The sequence below is a fragment of the Phacochoerus africanus genome, chromosome X, assembly GCF_016906955.1.
Source record: "Phacochoerus africanus isolate WHEZ1 chromosome X, ROS_Pafr_v1, whole genome shotgun sequence".
NCBI lineage: Eukaryota > Metazoa > Chordata > Mammalia > Artiodactyla > Suidae > Phacochoerus > Phacochoerus africanus.
The window spans coordinates 47,808,900-47,826,007 of record NC_062560.1 but is presented as its reverse complement, the minus strand read 5'-3'; the positions used below and the strand labels follow the sequence as shown (position 1 = coordinate 47,826,007).

Here is a 17,108-nt window from a genome sequence, read left to right as displayed (position 1 = left end):
CTATGGCCTCCTGAGGCAACTGCCTTCCCTTTAACATTGGGGGTAACTACCCTCTTCCATCGTTTGCAGCATGATGGGACTCTCACCTCAGGTGTCCTGCCCACTCTCAAAGGCATATACGTGAAATCCAATGGATAGGATTCCACGTCTTGGAATCTGACTAACGAACAGAACAAACGAGGTAGGACTCTGTTTCACCTTGTCAGTGCATCCTTGTTTCTGCTCCCATGTTCCCCAGAGACACCTTCGTTCATGTCCCTCATCCATTCTCTTGCTCATTCTTTCCTCCATCTCTTTCTCCTCCCCATCACCAGCTTGATACTTTTACTTCAGGGCCTAACCCCACAAGGACAAAAAGGATGGACGAGGAGACAAAGTCTTAGGGGGTGGAATGCAGACAGATGAGTGCCATCTGACTGAGCTGATTTAGGAGCCAGCAGTGAGGAAAGCTTCAAAGCAGCGGTCTCTAACCCTCTCTGTCAGATATATACAAATATAGCCATTCTTTTCTCCCATATGGGTTGTTACAAATTCTTGAGTAGGCATTTAAAAGATAGTCCATGCATGTTTTAGAATTCGTTTTTTTCTACTTGTGTGGAAAATGTCCTTGGGGTTTTGATGGGAATTGCATTGAATTTGTAGGTTCTTTTAGGTGATACAGACATGCATGAACACGGAATACCTCCATTGCTCTGTTCTGTTTCAATTTCTTTTTTATAGTTTAATTTTTATTGTATATTGGAGTATATTTTATTGACAATGTTGTGTTAGTTTCAGGTAAACAGCAGAGTGACTTAATTATGCATATACATATATCCCTTCTTTTTTAGATTCTTTTTCCACATAGGTTATTACAGAATATTGAGTAGATTTCCCTGTGCTATATGGTAGGTCCTCGTTGACTATCTATTTAATATATGGAGGGGTGCATGTGTTCATCCCAAACTCCTAAATTTTCTCTCCCCACCATGTTTTGGCTTTGATAAGTATGTTTGTTATGGAAACACAAAAGACCACAAATAGGCCAAGCAAATCACTGAAAAAAAAAAAAAAAAAACAAAGCTGGAAGTTGCAAACACCTTGACTTCAACCTATATTATAAAGCTATAGTACTCAAAACAGTGTGGTATTGGCAGGAAAACATATAGACCAATGGAACAGAACTGAGAACCCAGAAAGAACCCACTCGCATAGAGTCAATTAATCTGTGGAAAAGGCACAAAGAAGAAGCAATGGATGGAGAAATAAATGTTGTTGGGTAAACTGGACTGCCACATTGCAGAGAAATTTGTTAGATGCTTCAACTACAATTTAACAATATCTATACAATTCATTATGTACTTTGAACATAGAATTCTATAAACTCATGGTCCAATGATTTTCACTTTGTATGCCTGAAATGTACACAATTTTTTTTGTCAATTATACCCTGGGGGTGGTGGCCAGATTAAGTAAGGTCCTAAAAATAATCAAGACGTACACCTTAAATCTCTAGAATTCTGTTAATTATATTTCAATTAATCTGCTAAAATTAAAAGATACTCCAATTGGATTGAGGCAGTTCACTTTAATTCCTAGTTTGCTATGAGGTTGTATCATAAAGGGATGTTTAGTTTTACATTGCATCTTTCCGTTATTTCCCAAATTTATTGATATACAATCGGCATAAAATATTGTGTGGGTTTCAGGGGTAAAATTGTGATGATATACAGGAGTATATTGTGAAATGATTACCATGACGAAGTTAGTTAATAGCTTTGTTTCATCACATAATTAAAGAGTGTGTGTGTGTGTGTGTGTGTGTGTGTGTGTGTCTGTGTCTGTGTCTGAGTGTGAGAACACAGTGAGATTTACCCCACAACTTTCAAGTAGGCAATAGAGCATTGTTTACTATAATCACAATGCTGTACATTAGATCCCCAGAACCCATCTGTCTTTTAAGTAGAATTCTAGTTAAAAGAATTGCCTCTGATGTTGTCTTTGAAAAACATGATCCACTAGCCCCTGGATACCACCATTCTTCTCTCTGTTTCCACAAGTTTGGTTTTTGCAGATGCCCCATGTAAGTGAGAACATACAGTATTTTTCTTCCTACTTCTGACTTATATCGCTTAGCATCAGGCCCTTGAGGTCCATCCATATTGTCACAAATGGCAGGATCTCATCCCTGTCATGAGTGAACAATATTCCATTATCTGTATTATCTCATATTTTCTTTATTCATTCATCTGTTGATGGACACTTGGGTTGTTTCCACGTCTTGGCTATTGTGCATAATGCTAAAATGAACATGTGGGTGCAGATATCGCTTTGAGATAGTGATTTCATTTCATTTGAATATATACCAGAAGTGGGATTGCTGGATCAAATGGTAGTTTTATTTTAAAATTTTTGAGGACCCTCCATATGGTTTTCCATAGTGGCCGAACCCATTTTCTTCCCACACACAGGGCACAAGGATTCCCTTTTCTCCATATCTTTGGGTGATTATTTTTTAAAAATCAGATTCTCGCTGTGCTTTTTCTGCATCTACAGGGAGTATGCTATTTCGTTTCTTTAATATGTTGATACACTCATTTTTCAAGGGCCAAAGAACTCCTTCGATTCTAGAGTAGACTTGTCTTGCTTGTGATGTATTATCCTTTTGAAACCTGTAACTGAATTGGTTTTGACAGTGTTTTCTTCACGATTTTTCCGTCTATGTTTGCGTGAAATATTGCCCTGTACATTTTATTTCTTATACTGTTTAGGCCTCATAGAAGAAGAAGGGAAGTGATCTCTGTTTCTTATGTCTTCTGCCAGGTAAATATATAAGATTGCTATTCTTTCATCTTTAAAGTTTTGTGGAATTAATTGTTAGGTCATCAGAAAGAATATGGAAAATATGGAAATTGACTTTGCTGTGTTTTTGTTGTTGTTGGAGCCTACCCAAGGTGATGGCGATTGATGTGTCTTTACCAAGAACCTACCTAGGCTATTTTATCTTGAATTAATGCCCTTTTTCCTTTTTCATTTCTTCTGCATTCTTTGAGTGGAATCTGCTGTCCCGTTACATCGTTGCGATAGATGCCTGTCTATGTTTGCGTGAAATAGTGTCATTGACTATTTTTCCTTTTGCTTTTTGTAGTATGTACTTAAGCTGGATCCCACAACTCTTCATTATAAGTCGTTCAAAATATATTGTAATGTCATTGATGATTTCTTCTTTGAGCTCTGGATAATTTAGGAAGATATTTCCTAATTTAAAAATATATGGAGGATTTTCTAGTTATCACTGTTTATTAGCTTATAGCTTAAGGACCTTGTGGTCAGGGAATAATAACACAATTTATTATTTCTTTTTTCTTTCTTTCCTTCAAATTTTTGGCCACACTTGTGGCCAGTCCAGAGCTGCAGCGACTACATTTGCCACAGCTGAGGCAACACCGGATGCTTAACTCCTCTTTATTATTTCATTGTCTTTTAATGTGCTGAGAATTGCTTTATGGTCAACATGGGGTCTTTTTTTTTTTTTTTTTTTTGTAAAGATCATTAGCTTTTGAAAAGACTGTGTATCCTGCAGTTGTTGATAGGAAGGTATAAATACCTATTTCCAAGTTTGTTCGCTGTATCTTTCAAATCTCTCATGTCTCTTCAAATTTTTACTTGTGCATTGTATTATTTACGGAGAGAAGTCTTTTAAAAATCTCCCACTGTGGAGTTCCCATTGTGGCGCAGCGGAAAGGTGTCGGACTAGTAACCATGAGGTTGTGCGTTTGATCCCCGGCCTCATTCAGTGGGTTAAGGATCGGGTGTTGCCGGGAGCTGTGGTGTAGGTCACAGACATGGCTTGGATCCTGCGTTACTGTGGCTGTGTCATGGGCCAGCAGCCGTAGCACCGATTTGACCCTAGCCTGGGAAACTCCATATGCTCATTCTTGGTTCAAGTCCCATGTGCCTTTGAAGAGGGTGTGTATTCTCCTGCTATGGTGTGGAATGTATTATAATTAGTTCTAAGTAGCTGATAGGGTTGTGAAAGTTCTCTTTGATATTATTGACCTTCTATCTATTCACTATATCAAAATCTCAGGAAAAAATGTTTGAAATTTCCAACTCTTAAATACATTAGCCTGCTCTACCTCTTTTAAGGTGAGTCAGTTTTCCTTTTACGTAAAGTCCCATTATCCAGGGCATTAAGATCCGTTGTGCTTTCCTGAGTCATAAGCCCTTGTGTTCATTATTAAATATGCTTGTTTATCACTAGTTAACACTCCTGACCTTAAAATCTACCTTATCCGTTACTATCCCTGCTCTTTTTTTTTCCTTACAATTCATCTTCATACACTGCATCTTTTTCAATCCTTTCACATTCAACGTATACTCTGTCCTTATATTAAAGTGAGTTTCTATTTAACAGGACACTGTGCACCCATCCTGCCTAGAAATTGCAGCATGGTATTGGGAGTTTAGAGTATTTATTTTTGGTGTAAGTAGAAAGAGTATTGCCTTGAAATCCATCATCTCCTTTCAAGTAGATTCCTTTCTTTGCCTGTTGCCTGCTTCCTTTCTTCCGTTTCTTCCTTCCTTCCTTCCTTCCTTCTTCCTTCCTTTCATTCTTTCTTTCCTGCTTCCTTCCTTCTTGCATATTTGTTTTATTTGTTGTGTCATTTTGTTTCTTTCACCCAATTCCCTTGCCATCTTCTGCATTCCTGGTGCAGTTTTCGGGATTCCATTTTACCCTACGTACTTGTTAATTACTAATTCCTTTTTATATTTAAGTGGTTCTTGTAGAGATTATACTCTCCAGGTTTACAGTTAGGCATTTCATCTTCAAATAATAAGATTCCTTACCCAGTATGCCTTTATTTTTATAATCACATCCATTTGCTTTCATTTCCACACATTTCGTTGACACATATATTACATCCCAGATAAGGCATTGTTATTAGTCTTTAAAACATTCCGTCAAAGTTTAAAGAAAGTGATTCCTTAGAAACCCTTTTTCTCCCTACATAGTCACCATTTCTATAGGCTTTCGTCCATTTGTGTTGACCTGAGCTTATCTTTGTCCTTGTTTCCTTCACCCTAAAGAGATGCATACGATACTTTGTACGGTGCAGGCCATTGGCGGACAATTGCAATACTTTTTTGGTGTGATTGAAAAAGACTATTTCATCACTATTTCTTTCATTTTATTTTTAAATTCATGTTCAGTGACCTAGACTCCTTCTGGACATCCAGTTGTAGGAATTGTATCGCAGGTCTAGATTCTTGTAACTAGCATCACAATCAGGATTCAGAACACTTCCACAACCCCCAGGAAGTCCTTTCTTTGCAGGGCTATGCTTCTGTCGTCATGCTCTACCTCCACACCTGGCCAGGCCACCAGCAATCTGCTCTCAGTCATGATAGAAGTCTCTCCTCAAGACCATCCTACAAGTGGAGCCATTTAAAGTGTCACTGGAAACTGGCCTCTGTCACTAAGCGCAGTGCCATAGAGTTTCATCCCAGGGGTTGACTCCACCAGTGGTTCGCTCCTTTCTACCACTGCATAATATTCCGCTATATGGAAATATTGCACTTGGCTGAAGGACATTTGGGTTATTTCATGTTTTTGTTGATTGTGAACAGAGCTGCTGTAAACATTCATGTACAGGTTTTTCCAACTCTTCTTTGATAGTCTCTACAAATATGATTGAGCTTGTGTTTTCACCTGGTACCTTGCACTCTAGACACATTCACATATTAGCTCTAGGAGATTTTGGTATGTCTGCGGGATTTCCACAGAGACGATCAGGTCCTCTGTGAGGTGGGAAAGTTTTGATTTAATCTCCTGACTTGTGCCACAGCATGGATGAATTGCCAAAGCACTGAAGCGGCGTGGTGGGGAGGGCAGACGCAAAAGATTACGTGTTGCACAGTGATGTGTATAACGGGCTCTAGGAAAGAGAATTCTAACCTAGAAGCGATATAGGTTACACCCGTGGTGGCCTAAGGCTGGATGTGGATGGTAAGGAGTCACTGGTATCAGCATGAGGGACCTTTATTAAGTGATGGCTAGGCTCTCTTTCTTGACTGAGGGGGTGGTTACCTGGATGGTAGCATTTGCCCACTCCTTAAGGAGCTGTCCCCTTAAATGGACACATTTTTGTTTGCAAATGAAACCTCAGCACAAGTGATAAAGAGAAACCTTGACTAGCAGTCAAATTTGCTGGAACTCAGTTTGCACATGAGCAACCCCCAAAACGTGGACCTGTGATAATGACCATTTTCCAGGGCCTTATCAGTCATGCAGTGTTCTCCTTCTGGGCAGCAAGCAGGGGACTCTGGCCAGCCTCAGCCGTCCTCCACAACCCACCCACACACAGAAGAGCAAAGTGTGCTTCAGACCAGCATGGGAAACTCCAGCTGAGGTTGGACACCATTTCCTGGGAACACTCTTCTGGGTGGAGTTTTGTCCTTGCCCTTGTCCCTCCTGCATCCCCACCTTGTGCCCGGGGGCTGATTTTCTCCCGTGTTCAGGAAGGAGTCAAGAGGAGGAGAGTTTTGCGGGTGGCCTGATGCCAGGGCTCCCCCTCTGGGTCCTCATTCCAGGGGTCGGGACCCACAGGGACCTAGAGAGCTTCAGAGACAAGCTAAAGAAAATTTGTAGCTGCTGCCTTGCCCAAAGGCACAGGATATCTGGTTCTCAGCTCTCTCAGAAGGCTGGCTAAAAGCAGCGGGCTGCTCATAGTGACACCACATCTTCCCACGTCTTCCCTCTCTGCCTGCAGAAGGCTTCCTTTCCCCTGGTTAGACCTGCTCGCTGATACCTCTTCCCCCCAGGCTGCCTGAAGCATGCACAAGCTCTGCTCCCTCCCCTCGTCCAGAGGCCTGCTACAAAGGGAGGCTTCCATGGACAGCGAGGGGAGTTCCTTTGCTCCCTGTCCACATCGATTCTCAGCATCCTTGATCTTTCACTTTCCTTCCTTCATGCGGTCCTTGGGTGTGGACCCCCCATTTCGGTTTTGAACCTGGTGACTCGTGGGTGGGTCAAGTGTTTCACAGTAAATTACCTGTGTGTGTTGACCTTCAGACTAGGGCAACTGGCTCAAAAAGGGACTGGTGTGTCCCCCCTCAGGTGTGAGAGTCCATCTCTGATGTGGATGCTGAAGTGCTGGCCCCTCCAGGACACTGGAGTGAGGCTGTCAGGAGGCTGGGTGGGCAGTGGCAGGCCTTCAAAGCCTCGGATGGATCTCGGGGTCAGGGACGCCGTGAGAGTTGGGGTTGTGGCTCAGTGAAGGGAGATGGGGAGCTATATGGACTGCCCGGGTGAGCTGGAGGGTAGGTGTCTTCAGAGAGTGGTGAGGGGTAGGGCCCCCTGACCCTGCAAGCCCCCTGAAGGCAGCAGTAGCGGATGACAGTGGGCAGAGGCCAGATTTGGCCTCAAAGAACCCTGGATTCCGAGGCCCAGCACTGCCGCTTCCTGGCTGTGGCCCTTAGGGCAAGTGTCTTCCCTCTCAGAGCCCGAGTGTCCTCCTCCGTGGGGCGGGCCTGATCACCCCCTCCTGTCAGGGCTGTCTGGAGAGTGCAATCAAGGCCCCACGAGTGTCCGCGTGTGTGAATATTCACCACAGCTTCATGCATCATGGCGAGTAAGCAGAGCAAGTGAATCGGAAAATGCTTGCTCATCGACAAGTGTTGGAGGGGAGGGGTCGGAGGGCACAGGCCTAGGCTGGGGAGAAGGCTGTGTGGGAGCTGCCAAGGTGCATGCACACCCCAGCCAAGGCCTTGGTGCATAGTAGGGCCTTGGGAAACACTGGCTGAGACCCATTGTGGGCCTTTGTGGTGGAAGGGCCGAGACTGCGGCTGGGAGGGAAACCTGTCTTGGACTCAGGTTTGTTCTGTGAGTGAGTCCAGCCGCCCCCAAGGTGACCATCCTCACCTTCTGGGGGACCCACTGTCTGTCTGGGTTCCCCAGGGCCCTCCTTCCTCCCTGCTCCCCAGGCTTCTCTCAGCTCTCTTCCTCCCTGCCCACCCTGCTCTCAGCACTGCGCCCTGCAGTGTGTGGGGGGAAGAAGGCCCAGGTGGGGAAGGGGCTGCAAGGAGAGGGGGCTGCAAGCCTGGAGGCCCTGGGAAGTGGCGTCATCCCCAGCGCCCTGTCTCTGGGGGCTGTTCTCTCCTCCTCTCCAGAGGAGCCGCCATGTGTCAAGTGCCCTGTGCACACAGTGCTCAAGCTTACGCCTGTGGCTTGTGGTGAGCGCCCACCCTCATCCATGAGAAGGCAAGTGCACAAGCAGGTGCCGGGAGGCCCCAGGGCGACGGTGCCAGAAACATACATGTGTCATTCATCGTGCCAAGGCCGGGCGCCCAAATCCCAGACCGGAAATCTGGAAGCCCGCACCTGAAAGGGAACTGAATTTCTGCCCAAATCACACATGGTCCATGGGACCCAGGGTGGACCAGCAGTCAGGGAGGCAGAAATCAAGGCACCGGCCAATAAGGCAGAAACCCACCTGAAGCCCATCTTAAGGGAGGGGTCCATACAGAGCCAGCTTCTTGGGGGGGGGGGCGCCCCAGGCCGACCCTCAGAAGGATTGCACCTGTGGTTCAGGCTCTGCTCTTGCTCCCTTGGAATTCTTAGTAACTTTTGAGCAAGGTGACTGGGATCTTTGTTTTCCACTGGGCCTGGCGAATGGTGTGCCTTGGTCTGGGCCAGGATTCAGGTCTGGCCGAGAGGGGATCACCTCTTCTGGGGGCAAAGGGGCAAGCCACGGGCGGAAACGGTTCCTTACACGACTCTCCCTCCTCTTAACCTGGGCCTTATCCTCCGAGCTGGGGACATGAAGGAGCCTGGAAAAAGCCTCATACAAGCCTTTTCCTGCTACCGAGCCCTTCCTTCACAGCGTCTCTGCCCTGTTGTCCAGCTGGGGAGCGGAAGCTCTAGTGCCAACCCCCGTGGGGATCACCCAGCCCGTGGAGACACCTGCATCTAGGCTGGCCTTGGCCTCACCGGGAGAGCCCTGCTTCCAGTGAAGAGCCCTGGAGCATCGCAAAAGGCTTCTGGCCGCGGTCCCGGGCCATGGGCTCTCCAGGTGAGTATGTAGCTTTGTTTTCAATTAAATCGGCTCTCTGGGCAATAACGGCTTCTTCCTCTGCTTGCAGTCAGTAGAGGTGAGGATGTCACTGGAAGGCCCACCTAATCATCGTCCTTAAGACCCAACGAGGACCTAAAATTGTGTGGATGAGGGGGGGAATGGACAGTGACCCCAAAGATGGGATGGAGGAGGAGGAAGGTGGTGGTGGGTGTCTGTGCATGCTGTCCCTTGGCGGGGTAGGGAAGATGGGCCAGGGGCCCCAGCTCCTAGCCCTCCACCCCATCCCTTCTCCTGGGAACCCCTGCTGGTATCAAACTGGGGCCACACCATGCAGGGAATCATGAAACTGCGTGGACTGGAGCGTCTGGAAACTCGTGGTCTCCATGTTCAGCTCCAAGCCTCCCAGTGCCCAACCCACACCCACCCAACCTTTTAGGCAGCAGTGGCCTCCGCCTGTCCCAGAGGGTCTGACCACGGGCCACTCTGAACCACCCCTGCCCCCCGGAAAAGGAGGAAACGCCCCTCTGATTTTGCAGCTTTAATGTAACACTGATACCAAAAACACGACGGCACGACAAAAGCACACACGAAAGCAGGAAGGGCAGAGAGAGCTTCATCTTGCATGCCATCTTCCATGGACTGGGAGAAGCTGCCTAGAGTGCTGTCGGGGAGGGGGCTGAAGAGGCACTCCGGCTGGCTGGGGGACCGCTGCAGCTCGTCAGCGCTGCCTGGGCACGTGAGACACAAGAGCCAAAACAGAAGCATCCGAAGCGTGAAACGGGAGGGCCAGAAAGGGCAAACGGAGTGTCCAGTCACGCGTTCCTCGTTCCCGCACGCCACCCACCCCGGGGGCTGCCTTCCCCTGACGCATCACCGACCCTCGGCACACCCCCCGCCTCAATTTCAGAGTCTCTTGTATGGATCCCCACCTTACTGGATCCAGGAAAAGAAGCTGGCACTGGTTCTGGCGGCGTTTCTGGTCCGGATGGTGGAGCTGGTGCTAGGGCCATCGAGCATGCTGGTGCTGGCCGGACCATTGGTGCCACTGCTGACGCCAGCCCGCCAAGTGGCTCTCCTGTTGGCACGGTTGCTGTTCAGAATGTACTGATGGTATCTGGCCCAGAAAGCGAAGGGGATCCTCGACCAGGCGTCGCCAAAATCTCCGTCCTCATCCCAGGTCAGGAGCTCCACCTGTATGTCGTCCCAGCTCCACCGTCCAATCAGAGCTTCATCCCCGATGTTCATCTGGGCCCTCATCTGGGCCCTGGCATGTTCCTCGGCCATATCCACATCCATCGTCTTGAAAGCATCATCCACAGCCTCCAAGAAATGAGCCTTCCATTCCCGGGGGTCTCGGTTCTGATACTGTGATGGAAGAAGTGCAGCCATAGGAACAGCTACCCGACCCTCGCTGAGCCCCTGCTCCCCGCCACACACCCTCCTGAGCGCTATAAGGAGCAGCACGCCTGGAATCGGGCTCTTACTCGTCTGGGCCAGATCCGGGAGTGGCCCCCAGCCCCTCGCTACTCACTATGCCCGTGAACCTGCGTAAGTGTCTTAGGAACCTGTCTGAGCCTCAGCATCCTCACTGGACAAAGAGCAGCAGAAGGCTGGCATCGAGGAACCCACACGCTGGGTGGGGGGGGGTGGGGGGAGCGCCAGCCAGAAGAGCGGCTCTGCCTCACCTGGGCGATGAATCTCAGCACGCGCATCTTGCTGGTCTCATGGCGGGCTCGCAGGCCCCAGAGGAACTCGTACTCGGGTGGGCTGCTATTGGGGATCTTCTTGTATTCCAGGTACCTGAGCGAGAGAGGAAATCAACCTCTGCTTGCAGCCAGGGAGGCCAGTTGCTGCCCCAGTGGCTCCCAGGTGGAGCCTTCCTGCCTGGAGGCTAGAGCTCGGCTCCTGAAAGGGGGCTGCCCTGGCCTCCAGCCTTCGCCTTGCTGGGGGGTCGGGGTGGGGGTTGCTGGCCCTGATACTGATGCCCTCAAAGGCTTAGCCCGCCAGTCCTACCCTGCAGCCCTGTGGAGGGACAGGGGCACACGAGTAGGGTCTTGATGTACAGCCAGGCCACGTGATTACTGCCCCTTGTCACAATAACCCAGATCCTTGTTGGGTGTCTTAGAAACAGAGGAGCCACTTCTTCAGGCCCCCTGCTCTGAGCACACTCCACCAAGGGGCTCGTCTGTGGCCTGGCTGGGCCCTGGGACAGTCCTCCCCAGAGAATGACTGTCAGGGAAGAAAGAGTCAACCAAGGGCAGTGCACTCCAGGCACGCCCTCCAGACCATTTATTGTGTGTGTGACAGGGGAGGGCGGTGCGTGGGCATGTGGGCATGAGGGCGCGTGAGATCTCCAAACACCAAGGCTGGTGTGGGCCTGAGCTGGAAAGAGCCCAGATGGGTCTGTATGAGCCGGGGCCGTGCTCAGACTTTCACTGAGGCCCAGGCTCCTGAGAGGTAAAGCCAGGGATGTGCGCCTACAGCCTAGAGGTCAATACTCACTTCTGCTTTACAAAGTCCTCTGTAATGAGTTTCCTCAGATCGCCAAGGAATGGGTGCTTCACCCTGAGGGCAAGGAAAGGAACCCATGACTAGAGATGGTGGCGGTGCCCGGGGTGGGCAGGAGCACCCCCTGGCAGGACCGAGAGCTTCCCAGCCTGCGTGGCGGCCCCACGGACCCCTGGGCAGGTGGCAGAGGCCAGACGGCCGCTTGTCAGTGATGCCCCAGGCAGGGTCTGACGGAGCCCCCGGTTCCAACGGTTTCTCTTAGCTCTCATCTGGCAACAGAGAGGGCACGTGGAGCAGAGGCTCGGAGCTCAGGGCTGTTTCCCCAGGGACCTCGGGAGGACCCTCCCTTTGCTCTCTACCTAGTCGGGGACGCCATTCCCCGCACAGACCACCAGGCCGTTGCCATCCTGGGGCCTCCTGTGCCCAAGGACACACTGAGGAGTGGGAGCCGAGAGACCCCAATCATACCCGGGGCGCAGTCCCATCTTGCGGAGTGCCTCCCAGAGGACAGCTGCGAGGGGAGATGAGGTACAAGAGTTTAGCACAGGGAGGGGAGACGCCGGGCAGCCCCCAGCTGCAGGGCCAGCCACTCACCCTCGCTGGCACGGTTGCCGTTCATGAAGATGACGCCCAGAATCACCAAGAGGAGACTCAGCCTGGGAGTGTCTTTGGTCCTGAGGGGTAGAAAGAGGGGTCCCATCCAGCAGCCGTTTGCCTGACGGCTACAGCCGGCTCTCCCTACCAGCCTATCTCAGACGGCCGGCTGGGCTACGGGGCAGCTCCTCCTACTCTGCATGGCTCGCTACCTGGTCCAGGCATTCATTCCCCCACCTGAGAGTAGGGCCCTTCCTCCATCAGTTGGGGATGCCAACAACCTCCTCCCAAGGCTCCGCCGAGGATGGGGTTAGGCAGGGAGCCAAGGCTTGGCAGCTGGCTGTGTCAAGAGGCGGGTCCACACCTTCCCTGCCCTTCGCGTATGGCGTCCGGAACGCAACTGGACTGGGGGCCCCCTGCTCCCGCCCCCGAGGACCACTCTGCCAAGCCCTGGCCAGGATCTGAGCAGGGAGAGGCAGACAAGCAGCTTGCTTTCCTGAGAAGATGGGGGTGGGGGAGGGTGGGCAGGCCCGAAACCCAGGAAGCAAAGCTGCCCAGGCTGCTGCCCCTTGCAGCCCTTAACTGCTCAGCACTGCTGACTGGGGGTGGGAGCGTGCAGGGCCCCCCAAGCCCCCTTTCCCCTTTCTCTGCTTTCTCTGCCAGGGGAGTGGGGAGGCACCACCAAGCAAAGCCACCACTCTCCTGCTCCTGCCCCCACTCACTTTCCCAGGAGGCGGGCTGATGAATCCCGTGTGCAGACGAGAATGTAGAGGTGTTCTTCCTTGTCGATCTCCTTCAGGTGGATCCCGAACTTCTACGTGGGGGAGAAAGCAGAATGTGACATCAGACGTCCATGCTGGGTGTCCCGTAGGCAGTCACTCAATTCCCTGGTAGAAGGTTTCCTCCGTGGGAAAGCCCACACCCTGGGGCCCGGGGTGGGGGGGTGGGGGCGTGGAAGGGGCGGGGCCGAGGGGGAGGCGCCCTTGGGAGTGCTGACGCCCGCTGGGGCTTTGGCACCCACCTCAGGAGAGGACAGACCCGCAGAGAGCACTAGAGGGAGGAAGGAGGGCAGAGGGCAGGCAGAGGAAGCTCCCAGGCGGAGAGGCCAGGGAGGGCTTCCCTCTGTCCAGAGCGGGAGGTACTGCCTTTGGGCTTCCAGGGACTGAGGGTGCAGGGCTTCCCTGCTGCTCCTGCTCCACAGAGCTGCCTGCCCCCAGCTCCCGCCCCCACGCCCACCTTTTCCAGAGTGTATGTTGCCCGTTCAATGATCTCGGGGAAATGTTCGTCGTACTCTCGGATGACGTCCTTCAGCATGTCTGCGGGAGAGGAGGGGAGGGGTGGGCAAAGCACCGGGGCTGAGCTGGGGCCTCAGAGCTTCCGCCCCTCGCTCAGCCCCGCCGGCCGCCCAGCGAGCAGAGCACAGGCGGGGCCCCCACACCCTGCACACGGAGCCATCAGCCAGGGCCCGACGGGCGAGGGCATCTGATGGGAGGCCCACAGGGCAGAGCTGGGGCAGGACGGAAGGGCAGAGCTCCCGGCCCTGAGGGTTGCCCACCTGAACGCTTGATGGGGATCTTCTTGTAGTCTTTAATCATCAGATATTTCACCAACTTATTTGCCTGGAGAAGGAGGCGCACACGGGGAGACCCAGGCGTGGGTGACCTCGAAGAACGGACCAGCAAGGCGGGAGAGGAGGGAGATGGGGGAAGGGCAGGCTTCTTACCCTCTCTTGCAGAAGGGTCACGTTGCGGGGTGGCAAACACAGTACGTGCCTTGAGGGTACCTGGGACCTCACGGCCGTGGGGGGCCGAGGAGCCATCTGCGCCCGGCCCATCGTCGGTGGGGGCTGCAATGCCCTCCACGTAGGCGGGACCACAGGAGGCTCTCTCTCCTCCTCGCTGCTCTCATATTCGTCATCCAGGTGCTTGGACTGTAGCATCAGACGGAGGAGAGACTCAGGGCTGCCAGGCTCCCCGCACCAAGGCGCCCAGCACACCTCTTACCCAGACAGAGCACGCGCTTGGAAACAAGGGTAGTAGGACCAGCGGATGACACGTGCCCAGGGCTTCCTAAGGGCCAGGCACGGAGCCAACCGCTAGTCCCTCCCGGCCCGAGGACAGCCACTACGTGGAGGAAAACCATGCTAGGAAACAAGCCTGGGAGGGACATGCACGAGCTGAGAGAAGAAGAGGGGTGGGGAGGGCAGCCAAGGAGGCAGAGAGAGCAGAGGGCAGAGAAAGCAGGGGAGCAGAGGGGGCTGGAGACAGCAGCAGGGAGGGCTCACCTTCTTTGTCCTCTTGCCTCCCATCCTGGCCCAGGGCTCCGCACTCTGCTGAGAGGTGGCAGCTGCACCCTCAGGCTCAGGGATGCTCGTGGCCATCTTGGCCTTGGCAGCAGCTGCTGCCGCCACATTCTGAGGCTCCACCCACCGAGTCTTGGCCAGAGCCTTCCCAGACTTGGTCGTCTTGGGCCGGGTGGCTGCCCCCTCCCCGGCAGAGGCTGCCTGGGCCCCCCCGGAGGCACCACTGGGGCCCTCTGGGGCAGCCTCTTGGGCAGGGGCGGGTCTCTTAGGGCGTGGGAAGGCCATGCCACTGACACCTGCCGGCTGCGTGAAATCAAAGACGTCGTTCTGACCCAGGAAAGCTGCCTTGGGACGGGTGGCATCCATGTCTCTGGCAGCCGGGGCCTGGGGGAAAGCACAGGCCGTACTTGGGCCCTCGGTCGCAGCCCCCTGGGCCTGGGAGGATGTCTGGGGCTGTGGGGACGAGGCCGCTGGAGCCCCCGGGGCGGCCCTCTCGCTGTTGGCTAGCATCTGGGAGCTGTGCGGAGAGGCGAGGCCCCTCTCAGGGGTGGCTGCCCGAGCCTCGGCGGCGGCAGCGTAGGTCATGGGCTGGGGATCGCCCGCTGAGGCCTGGTCTGTGGCCCCTGAGTGGTTAGGGACCACCTGACTGTAGGTGGCACGGGCAGCGGCGGCAGCGGCCCGAGCGGCACGGTTGGAGGAGGCGGCGCGGGCTACGTTGGCAGCACGGGCCGCCGCCTCACTGGCAAGTGTTTCTGAATCCAGCTGAAATGCCTCCATCAGAGTCCTGGCCAGCATAGGGTTTTCCAGTTCCCAGGGCTCATTCTGCAAGACCGGGGAAGGCAGGGGAAGGCACACAGCTCTAGGCACACTCACTCTGGGCTGCCCCAGCTCCTCCCAGCGGCCAGCCCCCGACCAGCCCCCAGACCCTCCAAAGCCCCTTTCCCCCAGACTAGAGGGAAGGTTTGGAGAAGCTGGGCTGTTCTTGCCCATTCCACCTCCGCCCCCACCCCCACCCCCACGCCCCTCTCCCACCCCGCCCCACCCCCAGCCTTCAGCCACCCCCCTCCTCCCATCCTCCCTGAAGTCACAGGAGAGAAGGCCCAGGGCTAGCAGGGGGCCAACGAGGGGCCTCACCGCTAGGATGCGAAAGCCTGGACCCAAGCTCCCAAAGGCTCTGAGGATACGGATGTCAAAGCTGGTGAGGGCTCCGTAGCCTCCAAAAGCACCAAATTCTTCATAGTCGTTTCCTTCCACCATCTCTTCCTCCTCGACTTCATCGCTCCCCTCGTCCATGTCTTCAACACTGTAGCCTTCTGGTTCCATGCGGTAGCTTCCCTCAGCCATGCTGGGGGGGGCCCAAGGAGAAGAGACCTCAGCCTGAGAGGGAGGGGGGGCCCTCCTCAGGCGGAGGGGGAGGGGTCCAGCCAGCGGGAGGCGGGACCTCTCAGGAGGTGGGGGGCTGCAATCATCAGGTTACCAGGCAGCAGGAGGGGAATGGGGCGGGGCGGGGTGGGGGTGTTGAGGGCTGCTGGGGTAGATGCCTTCGGAGACAGGCTCCTCGAAGGATAGGGGAGGTCGGAGGAGACTCTGCACTCAAAAGGGAGTTTGGGACAGGCAGGCTCCCCATCCCACTGGCTACATGTGAGCAGGGGGTGGACTGGCGGGCTTGGGTCTAAAGCGTCCCGGAGGACATGTGTTGAGAGGGGGAAAAATAACGCGCCCGGATTTCAGGGCTGGAGCAGGGGGCCAGGAGGGTGGGGAGCAAATGCCATGAGAGGGCTCAGACAACAGGGACCCCAGGAAGCTCTGGGAAAATGAATCCCAAGGACCCTCTGACTAGGTCTGGGTGGAAGGCTTCAGCTGACTGCGGTCTAGGTTGGGCTCATAGAGGAGCGAGCGCTCGCGTGGACGGGGTGGGGTCCTCGGACTAGGTGAGGAGTGCTGGAGAGCGCAAATGCCAGGACCGCAACCCCAGGAAGGGGGCAGAGAGGTCAGCTCTGCTGGAGGGATCTCAGAGTGCTTGGGGCTGGAGGTGGGGCCTCTGCTCTAAGGAAGCTCAGCACGGAGCACCGGGTGTGCTAAGGGGGTTCCGATGGGGAGCTCCGGTCTAAGCGGGGCTAGGATCGAGGAGCCTGCGTGGGGTGTCCGGGCTGCTGGCGGCTCCCATCTAGAGCGCGGGTCTAAGGGGGCTCGGCTTCTGCGGGCTTGGGCTTTGTTCAGATCCGGGGGCGGGGGTGGAGGGTGGAAAGGGCGCAGGGTACCGCGCCCCGCTGGCCCTCCCGCGGTCCTGTCTGGGGCTGGATCCTTACCTTCCCTGGGGCTCCAATGGCGTCCGTCCTCAGCACCAGGAACCCCGCAGCCGCGCCCTCGCCTCCTGCTGCCAGCACAGCAGCTCCGACCACCCCGCCCCTTTTCTCCGCGCACCCCCGCGGCCGGGCAGCCTGCGCATGCGCAGACCCCTCCAGCCCGCCAGCTCTCCCAACAAAAGCCCTTTCCACCAGGTCCCCAGTGCGCATGCGACTCCGCGAGGGGGTGGGCAGGGTGGGGGGCGTTTTCTCCTGCTGGTCTGATCCACCCCCCCCCCCTCCGCGCGCGCGCCCCCCGCCACCGCGCCCCCCACCACAGGCGCCCGCATTCACACCCTGTAG

General features: G+C 53.9%; 1 protein-coding gene and 1 non-coding gene across 2 annotated transcripts; both read right to left on the bottom strand.

The window, feature by feature from the left end:
• Positions 1–9,579: 9,579 nt before the first annotated feature.
• LOC125117884 (melanoma-associated antigen D4) lies at positions 9,580–16,884 on the bottom strand. Its single transcript, XM_047763985.1, has 13 exons — positions 16,770–16,884; positions 15,595–15,805; positions 14,443–15,282; positions 13,882–14,088; positions 13,714–13,777; positions 13,395–13,474; positions 12,881–12,972; positions 12,159–12,238; positions 12,033–12,075; positions 11,559–11,621; positions 10,742–10,856; positions 9,986–10,421; positions 9,580–9,784 (listed from the first exon to the last, which is right to left on the bottom strand). Exons 2-12 carry the CDS (start codon positions 15,802–15,804, stop codon positions 9,987–9,989), a joined length of 2,229 nt encoding a protein of 742 aa, XP_047619941.1. The 5' UTR covers position 15,805; positions 16,770–16,884; the 3' UTR covers positions 9,580–9,784; position 9,986.
• On the bottom strand, positions 11,099–11,227 carry LOC125119019 (small nucleolar RNA SNORA11). The gene has a single exon (XR_007132982.1). It is a non-coding gene; the product is annotated as a small nucleolar RNA SNORA11 (small nucleolar RNA).
• Positions 16,885–17,108: the final 224 nt, after the last annotated feature.

Bases quoted from the DNA above. Each gene is read 5' to 3' on its own strand.
- LOC125117884 (XM_047763985.1), bottom strand. From the start codon at position 15,804: ATGGCTGAGGGAAGCTACCGCATGGAACCAGAAGGCTACAGTGTTGAA. The intron at 14,089-14,442 runs GTGAGCCCTCCC...CTGATGCTACAG, and splicing joins GAGGCAAGAGGACAAAGAAG to TCCAAGCACCTGGATGACGA. The intron at 12,239-12,880 runs GTGAGTGGGGGC...TCTACCCCTCAG, and splicing joins TCAGCCCGCCTCCTGGGAAA to GACCAAAGACACTCCCAGGC.